This window comes from Ceratosolen solmsi, unplaced genomic scaffold (genome assembly GCF_000503995.2).
Source record: "Ceratosolen solmsi marchali unplaced genomic scaffold, CerSol_1.0 scaffold6, whole genome shotgun sequence".
Taxonomy (NCBI): Eukaryota; Metazoa; Arthropoda; class Insecta; order Hymenoptera; family Agaonidae; genus Ceratosolen; species Ceratosolen solmsi.
The window spans coordinates 14,241,801-14,254,552 of NW_011948414.1; the positions used below are offsets into that span (position 1 = coordinate 14,241,801).

General features: G+C 22.1%; 1 protein-coding gene across 1 annotated transcript in view; it reads right to left on the reverse strand.

Moving 5' to 3' along the window:
* Nucleotides 1–2,115: 2,115 nt before the first annotated feature.
* Nucleotides 2,116–12,752, reverse strand: part of tok (tolloid-like protein 1 tolkin) — a 33,801-nt gene continuing 23,164 nt past the window's right edge. Inside the window, exons 9-16 of the mRNA XM_011507488.1 lie at nt 12,268–12,492; nt 10,683–11,150; nt 8,864–8,986; nt 8,111–8,429; nt 5,050–5,341; nt 4,646–4,859; nt 3,825–4,075; nt 2,116–2,364 (exon numbers count right to left, since the gene is read on the reverse strand). Of these exons, the coding sequence (XP_011505790.1) occupies nt 2,197–2,364; nt 3,825–4,075; nt 4,646–4,859; nt 5,050–5,341; nt 8,111–8,429; nt 8,864–8,986; nt 10,683–11,150; nt 12,268–12,492 (2,060 nt within the window). The 3' untranslated portion in view covers nt 2,116–2,196. The remainder of the gene's footprint in view (nt 2,365–3,824; nt 4,076–4,645; nt 4,860–5,049; nt 5,342–8,110; nt 8,430–8,863; nt 8,987–10,682; nt 11,151–12,267; nt 12,493–12,752) is intronic.

The window sequence follows — 12,752 nt, forward strand, 5'->3', positions numbered from 1 at the left end:
TCAGCCCTTGTAACTTTTTATATAATATATTTACACGATACTTCGGAATTTAAATGATTTCGGTATTTGAAACCATTAATATCCGTATATTTTCAATTTTTTTACTTCTAGGATTTTTTAGGTAAATGAAAGTCTGAATTAATCTTAATTCACCCTTCTCATTCAATTTGATTAATTTTGATTTATTACAATAGAGTGTATTTAATATTATATAATGTACGATATTATAATTAATATTTATAAAAATATAGATAAACACGCACAATATAAAAAAATTTAAGTTAAATTTGTATGAAATATAAAATTATATTTTGTTACTGTTTTTAGGAATATATAAAATTTAAGTAATCGAAGGAGATCGTGCGTAAATTAAAATTTTTGAAGAATATAAGATAAAAATGTATGCAGTATATTTTATACACTATCTAGTAGTATATTGTTAATTAAGTAAAATAAATTGATTAAAAGAGATTTCAATATAAAAAATTTTTTTGAAGATTATGTATTAAATGAATAAGCATTTTATTTTATCTTGAATATTGATATATAAGTTTATATTGAGAGATTTGTTTTTATATACACACTTATTTAAATGTTTACTAGATATATTTTACTTGTTTTAATGCATATGTATTGCTTTATATTCTATTTGAACAGTATTTTGTTTATTGTACAATAATTTTTATAATAATATATTATATTTTTTGCGACAATACATAAAAAATATGGTATCAATACAATTGTTCGAATTATAAATGCATAACTGTGATAAACTTTAAAATGAAAGAAAAAGAGTTTATGCAATTTCATAAAGATCTTTTACACAATACACTGTTCATTGTTTACTTACATGTAACACCATATATATATATATATATTTTTTTTTTGTTTTGAAAAATAAAAAAAATGTTAGGAATAAATGTATTAAGAAATTGGATATATTTAAAATTTTACATGGTATACATTTTATTAATTACTTTATACATATTTTCATATTTTATGACATTGAATATGTTATATTAATTTTTATACAATTATAAGAAATAAATTATACGTGAATTACAATTGTGTAAAATATATGCCTTAGTAGTTATAAAATTTACTATTGGATTTATATTTTTTATAAATATATATTAATATGTGGCAAATGATATGCTTTTATAATACATTTTTTTATCAAAATATGAGGTAACAAAAATATAAAGAATATATAAAAATTATTAAATTAATTGTACTTATTGCATATTTTTTACTTTTTATTGTTATTATCCCCATAATTATGTTCACAATGCTAATATCATGCTCTTATCTATTTATGATATTATTAGTAGTTATATTATCATTATTATTAAAATATAACTTTTAAATAAAAAATATTGCTTTATATCAGATTAAAGTGTGATATCTAAGAAGCACGCGTGTATGCCTATACACAATTTAAAGAAAGTTTAATACACTAACTCTGCTATTTACAAGTAATATTTATTTTCATACAACAGAAAAGAGGTGGACAAAATATGGTAAAACTTACACTCATAGATGTTCTTGAAATATAAAAATTATATTGCAATCTTCTAATCCTAATAAATATAATTGTTCATACATTGAAAATAATATTAATTCTTAAATAATATAAAAAGTATGTTTATTATTAAATACTCAGTTTTTCAATATTGGGATTTTATTTTATGAACTAAAAAATATAATTCATTATATTTTAATAATTTGTTTTACAATTATATTTATTAGAAACTATATCTACTATTTTGTTTTTTATATTAATTTTGATAATAGAAAGATTTATATTCGCAAAATTTAATATAATTATGTATTTATTATTGTTTAATATTTTGTCATATGGAGTATTAAAATTTTTTATTAAAGAAATTTCACTTTTAGACAAACGGTGTATATATCTACATATATAGCCGAACGATCCTATTTGCATGTAAACAGAAAAATGTAACAAATATACATTTAATAGAATTTATAAAAGTATTTGAACTTTCTATGTAAAAAATTAGTTTTATGCTATAAAAAATTGATTCTTATTATGAAGATAATATTTATAATAAGAATGAATTCTTAAGACTTAAAAGATACTAAAAAGATATAAGACTTTCTTAAGTCCCACCAATTAAATTATACATGACATAATAAAGAACAAAATAACTAATTGATAATGTTCCTATAAAATCAAATTTTCGATAAGTCTTCTTCCTCATCTTCTCCTCCAATCAGTTCTTCACTATCCGGTCGATCGTATGCGAAATATGTGGCAGCAAAACCACCTTTTGAGACGGTATCATCTGTTCTAAAACGCACGAGTAGCGCCTCATTTATCGATATAATATCTGTTGTATTCTAAAAGTTAAACAATGAATCTAATTAATCTTAACAACATATTTTAAACAGATATTAACAGTAAATTATTTAAAATTTTATTAACAAATTTGTTATATTAGTATACAATTTTTTTATTGAAAGAAGAAATTCCGTAAATTAAAAAGAAACGTATGAAAAATATTAAAAAAATTGAAATATAAATTTCACTTGATATTCTTTTATTATATTTATAATTTTGAATAAGTTATAATTTAAAAATTTAAACATGCTTTCATTATTTACTTTAATTCTGTTTAAGTTTATTTATAGATGAGCTTACTATTTTTTAATTAGCATATGGTTATTGATAAAATTTAGCAAATTTTATTGAAAATTTAAAAAATATATTACAATATATATAAATTTTAGAAATATTTCTTAAAAAAAAAACAGTAAATAGATTCTTGAATTCAAATGAAAAGTATTTCATTCAGTAAATTAAATTTATTATTAAAAGTATATTCAAAAGTGCCGATATAAAATTAACAAAATTAATTCATTATAATATCTATCAATATATATTACCATCTTTATTGATACATATAAATATATTTACATAAATACATTATATAATATAAAGATCTGCATTATCAAGATTTATCTAACATCATTATTAATCACTATTTTATTTAATTCATACATAAATATATTAATTTTAATACAACTTACAGTTGAGATGCAGTTTTCTTCAGATTAAATATTTTTCTAAATATTTAATTAATACAAAATTTGAAATATCTACAAATATACATGAATAAGCATGCAAATATAGGCTTATATGAGCGTATAAAAATAAATACATGAGTATTGCGAATCAAACAAACCCAATACGAACGACATGTATAGTTATTCCCCCCTCTCAATCTGTCTATCTATCTATCTATCTATCTATCTCTTCTTCTACTGTGTGGTGTGTATTTCCCAAATATTTAAATATATTTGTAGAAGAATATATCCTAGTATATACACCTAGTATATACCTATGTGCTCTTTTGCTATCATTATTCTTTTTTTACTGCATACTGACATGCGCCCTTTCTGTTTTATTATAGTATTAGACTTAATGAGGGGCTCTTTGATTTTATCTTCTTTTTTTTGAAATGCTAGTTTTCACTACCCCACATTATGATTTTCTTTTTTTTATTCAGTCGGTAATTAATTGATCTCTAAATTAGTATCCTAATTACAGGATAATTATTATAATTGTTAGAATGTGTATTGTTCCAACTAGAACTAATTTTAATCACAGCGCTGTTTATAAATTAATTGTACATTCATGAGCTTAATTTGGATTGCAACGAAATGTTTAAAATCGACGAAATTTCGATAAACGTTGATGAACCAAAGTTTAGTTTGGTAAAATATTAATTCTATAGATAAATATCAGTAACAATTAAATGCTTAAACAATTTGATAATATTAAAATCTATATATCTTACCGAATTGCCGCAAAGTCTTCCGTAACTGGGACTAGATGTATCAAGACCTGAATGAACTTCAACCCAATCATATTTGCAATCATTTTCATCTTCTAGATTAAATGATAAAAAATTAAGATGTACATTTTTTCCAAGAGGCGCTTCTATAATCCAATCACAATCCATTTTTTGATCGTAATTTTGACTTCCATAGCGTGAATGAGAGTAAAAATATTTTACATGATCGGTTGCTGTTAAATGGCCTCCACAAGCTGCATATTTTATAAATTAAATAAAAATTAATATATCTATTTAAAACTAAAGTTATTTAATAATGGTTTTTAAGAATTAACAATATTTATTAAACAATTGAATAGTGATTTTTTTATGAACACCTGTCTCGTAAATAATCAAATTATTCTATGACAATTACTATAGCATTTTCTAAGTTAGCAATTATATACGATTTACAAAGTACATCAAGAAGTAGACAAGATAGATTATTTATAATGTATTAGTTTTATTCAAGAAATCAAGGATTTATTTCACAATTCAATTCAAATAATTGAAGGAAATTGAGAATAATTTTTCTTATATTTTCATATAATATTATTTAATAATTAATTTTATATTGAAAGTTATACATTTTTTAAATTACTCATTATTCAGATGAAATACAGAATTATGATAATTAAATTATTTATTTTAAATAAGTTATTAATTTAATGTATATATAATTCTATTAATAAAATATTTAATTTTTTAAACTAAGTTTTAATTAGCCGTTTATTTATATTATAAATAATGATTACACAATGTAACATTAAATTAACAAAAAGTACCTGTCATGTGTTGGGCAAAAAATCCTTGCTTTTGAATTGACATATCACTTTTAAAAACCATGAACATTTGATTTCCTGTTGCTAAAATTGGATGAGGCTCTTTATTTCCACAAAAACGACCAAGTATTTGACTATCTGGAGAATCGCCATCATAAATTACAACATGATCATAAGCACACTGTTGATGAGGTTCCATATCGAATACCTTAAACAACTAAAAGATTTGATCATGAATTTCATTCCATTAATGTAGCCACTAATTTAACTGCTTATATATTGTTAAATATATAAAAATATTTAATTATATAACTAAAATGTATAATTTGTAGATAGTGAATAATAAAAATGTTTGGAGAGAGAAGAGCGGCTAATAATATTAGCTCAGTAATCATATACATGCTTACCAATTTTATTCGATGTCCAGGTGTTGTTGTAAAGTGCCAAACGCAGTCTTTCTTGCCTGGATAGTAATCTGGATAATTTGGAGATGTGATTGTACCGGATGGTGCAGTTATTTCATATTTGCATCCACCTTCCTTACAGTCATGTCCATTGTCATGGAGTATAAATCCATTGTGACAGGAACAATGATAAGATCCTATTGTATTTTTACATTCATGTTGACAGTCACCATTATTGTTTGCACATTCATCCATATCTGTGAAAAATAGTGCAGCGAATCCTGACTTTTGCATACTAGAACATTATATAAGCAGTTAAATTAGTGGCTACATTAATGGAATGAAATTCATGAATTAATGTTTGTAATTACTTAGTAGGTAGAGGTTTCAATTATGCAGAATAATTTTTCAAGAAATAAATCTATATTTTCTTACGTGGAAATTACTTATTTACAGTATAACTATATACATTATCATGTAATTAATTGTACATAATTATAATGTAAGTATTAAATTTTCTGCATAGCTATTTTTTATACATTTTTTTATTTATACATTTGAGAGACTATGTAAAAAAATAATAAATATATTTAACAAATCATATAAATTTAATAAAATAAAACAACTTTACATTATTATACATAATAATAGAATACATTTAATTATTATTATTATGTTAATCCTGTTATTACATGCATTTTTTGTTATAATTCATATTAAATATTAGCTGTAATATTTTTATAATCATAATATTTTCACAATTTAAAATGATTAAATGTAACTTTATAAGCAGAAATCATATCCGTAAACGAATATAAGTTTATTAAAAATAAATGAGAATTAATAATAACTTTTATTTTTAATATTTATAAATATTATTATTTATATTATTAAATCAGTAACTTATTTAAAAGTAATAAAAATTATATTTGAGTTTTAAATAGATTTTTTTAAATATTGTGATGTTTTGTAATAAAATTCTAAAATTTCTAAAATATATGTATGCAACTATTCTACATTTTAATTTCGAATTGAGAATTCGAATACAAGGTGCTCCAATGAACATATGAACATTGGACATGTCCTATCATTAAAATTATTTAATACATAGATTTTAAATGCCATTAAGAAATATTAGTACAACAGCTGTCGATTTTCAATCATAATCGTACCATATTTTATGATTAGCCTCATTGAAAACTTTACGAAAAGATGTTTAAATCTGCCTAGCGATTTATAAAATTTTTACTATTGTAATTATACTGACAGACTGTACATGTGATATATTAAAAAACTATAAATAATAAGATAGATTCATTTTATTATTCCACATTATTTATTAAAACATTATTTATTCATAAAGAATATTATCAATTTATTTTGTTTAAACAAATTATTTTTATAATAAATTTAAACTCAAAATTTGTTGTTTCTTCTAATCTGATATAAGCAATACAATCCATTTTAATTAATTATCTTTTACAATTGCATTTATTGCCATGTTAATAAAATGTTTATAATAATAAGACATATTGTTAAAAGGATATCTAAAAAAATTATCGACTACATAAAAACTTTAATGTTTAAAAATTCAGAGGAATTGTTCATATGTGTATCTATTACTTAAGGCATAGTTTAGTCTAAGAATTCGAATATATTTCAATAAAAATACGATATAGAATATATAACAGCGGAATATATGATATTAATTTAAATCTAAAGTAATGCACTAATGACGTCAGCTTACCGCAAATAAAATTTACATAGTTTCTCCTTTAAAAAAGTGATAAATGTTTATTTTATAAAATGATATACTTTAATATGGGCATGGAACTCTAAAAATTATCTTAATGAAATAAATTATATACATGTTCATCTGTCACATTGATATTTATACAAAACATTAATTTAGGGTAACAATACATGTTTTATGTGCAAGTATGGTACTTTGATCATATCATTATATTTTTAATATATAATACCATATAATTTTTATATAATATATTTAATGCAATATGCCTTTATATTTTAGAGGATGTTTATTATTGATTAAAAATCTCTATTATACATCTAAAATTTCAGAAAAAACAGGACATTGATTAATCTATTAGCTATTTATTTTAACATTGGCATCACATTCTTATATAAAAAATTTTATTAGTAATTTTATAAGTAATTTTTTTATTTGTTTTGATCTTATATGTCTGAATTAAAATTAAAAAAAATTAATTAAACACTTTCATACATAATACTAAATCATAATTTATAATGATTATAATAATTATTATAATAAAAATAATTATAATAATTTATGATTTACTAAAAACATAAATATCTTTAATATATAATATATTTTATATATTTCTTATAATCTTTGTGACTGTTATTAATTTTTTCTTTTTTACAGATTCCTCGATAGAATATTGTAATTGCAAATATTAATCTTTGACGTTAGAGTTCTTAGTTATTTTATATTTGAAATCTAAAAATAAATAATTTAAAATTATTATTTATAAAATTTATAATTTATTAAAAAAGAATAAAATTCATTAATATGTGAAGGAAAATAGTTTAAAGTAACTTAGAAGTTCTCCGAAATAAAGTGAATAATGAAATATAAAAAAATTATATTTAACTTAAATCATCTATATTTTTGTGTTATAGAAATTTAACTGAATGGTTTTCAAATATTGTGGACAAACACACGTGAAATGTAGAACAATTTTTTTATCATAACTTTATTATACAACTTAATAGTGTATAATTTTTAACAGAATATTCTATATCTTATTTTAGTAATAATTTATTATTTATTTCATGTTAATTAATGATACTACGTATTTATATTTAATTTTCATAATTTACAATTTTCATCATTTCAAATATCAATAATCTGGAAAATATTTATCATATATATTAGTTCAATTATCTAAAATCTGTAATTTTCTGATTAAAATATTTATCTAAGTATCTTAAATATTAACAACGTAATAAAATAATAAAATATAAATTTATATAAATTTATTAAAAATACAATCAGCAAAGAGTATAAGTATTTACTAACCTATTATCCGAAGAAAATATGATTTTTAAAGAATTACTCTCAGATGTTATAAGGGGCGGTGGCTTTGAACCACAGTAAATGCCATGTTTCTTTAATAAGTCATCACCGAGCTTACTAGAAATTTCAACCCAATCATATTCGCATGGCTGTTCGTAAACATGGTTGCCCTCTAAATCAAAATGGGTGAAGTTCAAAGTGATTCGATATTGGGGTGGTGCAATAATTTCCCAAAAGCAGTGTTTATTGCCTGGATAGGTCTCAGGGAAAGACGGACTTGTAATAGTACCATTGCTCGTCTCAAACACGCCTCCGCAAGCATCTTTACCAATAATACAAATTAAGAATAATTTAATAAATAACTCTAAGCTATATATAAATAGATATGCATTTATTCTGAAGTAATATCATAGTAATTTTATGGATAAGTAAAGGCAAATACATTATAGAATAGAATAGTGTTTAAAAAATTTAAATATTTTTTCATAGTCTACATTTAATATATCTTTATATATAATCAACTACTATTAAGTTTTATGAAAAGTAATAATTGGATTAAAAAAGCAAATATACATTTTTCAGTTAATACTCCAATGAATAAATTTATTTTTATGTTCACACAATTATAAATAAAATAGTAAATATATTACAATGTATTATTGATTTCAATTTTGTATGAAAAATATTATTTTACTTCATTCATTAATAAATAAACGATAATTTGTAACGAATTCTAATTATGGTTTTATACGTTACCTTCACAGTGTTTTCCATCTGAATGAAGTTCAAAACCAATCTTACAGGAACATTCATATCCTCCTAAATTATTTATGCATTCATGTTCACATCCATGATCGGTCAAAGCACATTCGTCGAATTCTAAAAAAATAAAATGGAAAATTTAAAACGACTTAAATTCTTTGTTTTCAATTACTCAGTAAGTTATATTTTCATTTATAATAAAATTACTTATAATTTAATTAAAATAAATTTTTGTAAATTCCACACTATAAAAACATTCTTTTATTCTTGTAAAAATTTAAAGCTTCAATATTTAAAAAATAGCATTTATATGTTTAAGTTAATTTGAAACTAATTCAACAGTAAGTTCACAAATATCAATCTATTAAAACAATTTCTTGGGGTCAAAACAACTATTTATTATTTAATAAATGTACTGTTAATTTCCAAACAATTGTAAGGCCAATAATTGGTCAACAATAATAGTTAAAACTTATAATTAAAATTAATTAATAATAAATTAATAATAAATAAAATTATGATTTGCTACAAACTATATATGAAAAATTGTGAAAAATAATAACGTTAAAAATTTCAAAATTATACAAGAATAATCAATTCGAATGGTAAAATGTCATAGAAATGTAGAGTTTCGATTAGAATGTATTTCTTTACTTATTATTATTATAATTAAACTGTTAATTGCTTATTAAATAATCATTGTAACATAAAATCTTAAGATTATTAAAAAAACTATAAAAATCGTCTGTAATTTGGTTATTATTGTTTGTACTAATAAACTATCGCAGAAAGTTATAAACTATTTATAATAGTTGCTATTTATAATATCATCAGCTAATTAATATAGATATTTCGATAACTATTAATTTCATAGATAATAAAATGTTCCGATTACTGAGAATTTTTTTCATAAATGCATTAAGATTTTAAGGAAAGAAAACGTAAAAGTAACTATTACGTATAACACAAATCTTAAACGCAACATTAAGCATTGTATTAATATTACAGATATAAAAGCATTGGTAACTATTTTCAATATTATAGGTTAAAATATTCTAAAAATTCATTAATATATATGAGAAACACTTATAAAATAAATTTGTAAATAGGAATATGAATGCGAGCAGCTTTTAAAGTATATGCTACACGCTTGTATATAGATTAAAACAAATATTTTTATCTACGTTTAAATATTATTTAAAAATTTCACTATACTTTCTAAAATATATATTTTAAAAATTATTTCACATTTAGAAAAAATTATAATTAACATTTTTCTTATTTGAACAAATCATTTAAATTATATAAGCAATGTTTGATGTATTATTATTTAAACAACTGAAACAATAAAATTAATGTTAGCCTTGAATGTATAATTATATAAAGACATTACATTTTACGCTACATTTTTTGTTTGATATCCACTTCAAATAATCTAACTTGAAATTTCAATTGATATCGTAAAATATATCTTTTACGAATATCATGCTTAATTTCTTATAACTACTTTAATTGTTAATAGTGTTTCTAATAGTTTCAATATTAAATATAACTTTAATATAGTGCAATATAGTAATAGTACTTACAAAAATTAATGTAATATAGTATCTTGAAAAAAATCGCAAAATACTGATTTTTTTGTCTCCTAACTGACCATAACCCTTTAACAAAATTGAACTCTTCTTTTGTAAATCTCAATTGGGATCACTGGATCAAGAATAAGTAATTGTTTTAACGTTTTAGACCTATTATAATAAACTACATTGCGTTCGAAGTTATTACCAGTAGATATATTGCCTACGTAGTTAACTACCTTTCATAAATGTAGCGGAAAATCCAGCCTTCTGAACAGAGCTATCACTGACGAATTTTACAAGCAACTTGTTACTTGTAGACCGTATGTCTGGAGGAAGCTTATAACCGCAATAAATGCCTATAAGTGGTGAATCAGCGACGTGTCCATCACGTACCTCGACGTAGTCATAAACACAGTTGTCATGACTCTCTATTTCAAAAGATTGGAATTTCAGGGCCACTTGGTAATCCTGAGGTACTATGAGTCGCCAAATGCATTCTTTACTCGAATGATATTCTTCTGGATAATTGGGAGACTCGAGATGACCAATTCCGTCCAATTTCACGTCGCCTCCACAGATTGCCTCGTAGTCAGCACTAAAGCCTCCGTGGCCACTCTGTCGAGAGGATGTAACGTATGTAACCAGCATTCGACTGCTTGTCGAAATGACGGGATTAGGGATTTTTCCGCTGCCGCAAAAACGACCTATCATAATTTAATTTTAGATGATTAAATACAATTTGCTGGTGTATTATATTACTTATATATAGATATATATTAAATGAAAGGAAAGAGAACTAACATAAAATTAAAATAACTTACATAAAAGTTTGAAAGTAAACAAAATAAAATCTTATACCGATAACAGTAAAATTTGACATCATCATTGTCAAATAGTACAATTGTTTAATCATTGGAATAAAGTTGAAAGATTCCTCGTGAATTTACAATTTAAAATAACAAAATAAAATATGATTTAATATTCCATTATATTTATTTATCCTTATCAATGGAATATAAGTTGTTAAATATTTCAATATTTTATTTAAATTAATGCTCCAATTTAAAAAATTATTGGAATTAATAAGTAAACAACAAATATATATATATATACAAGACAAAAAAAAACAAATATTAAAATTTATATTAAAATCTTTATTTTTATTATTTAGTTCATAAATTAAATAAGAAATCATTTTCATTTATTAAATATTATATATAATAAATTGTTATAGTTTCAAATTTTGTTGATTTCACATAAAAATTTAAAAATAAATTGTAGAATATGAAAATATCGAAATATTTCATGAAAGTAATAAGAAAATATCTATTATATATTTTTAGGAATAATTTTGTATATAGATTAATATTTAATAACTTATTAATTTTTAAGAATGTATATTTTAAAAACAAGTGTAACAAAATAATTAGGAATATAATTCTCTAAATAAAGCTGTTTAATAGTTTCTAAAGCTTTGATAATTATAATTATAATTACGTTATTAAAAATAAGTCCTGCGTTATATTATAATATTATATTATAATATTTCTTAAATCTGTTTATTAAAATAAATAGATAAGCATTGTTCAATGTTCACGAAATATAATTGTTCATTCATCGAATCATCACATACCTTATAAAAAGTTTTTGACAAATAAATACGTTAATTATAAATATCCGCATGTTTATCGTTATTTGTAAAAGTAAAGTGACGTAAAGTAGCTTTCCTTTACAATTTCTCAAAGAAGGAATGAAAATTAGAGAAGAAAATAGTAGGTTGATTAGTTATAAGTCGTAACTAAAATGGATGTACTAATTTACCAAGAACAGCGCTTTTATGCCAATAGCCGTCACGTATTTCTAGATAATCAGTACGACAGTAATCACTTTTAAATATATCTAAAAAAGTGATATTAAGGATAATGCGTTCTCCGTGTGTAGCAGTAATACGCCATTCGCACCGCTCAACGTCACTCGATGGCGAGCTGTTTGGGTGGCTCGGTGAACCGAAAGTCCCACTATTTTCCTGAAATGTTCGACCACATTCTGAAACATATATTAGTAAATACCATTAACATTAAAATCTATATTTTTGTAATAATATTACTTCATACAAAATTTAATATTTTTCGTTATAAACTCTACTTAATTCACATATTGTATCTAATGAATTTATAATTCATAATTAATAAATTAATAATATAAAACTTTAAAGATAAGACATTAAGTAAATCGTTTTTGAGATTTTAAATAATTTTAATCAAATTTTATTAAAGACTATGTATTTATCATTAGCAAAATATTTA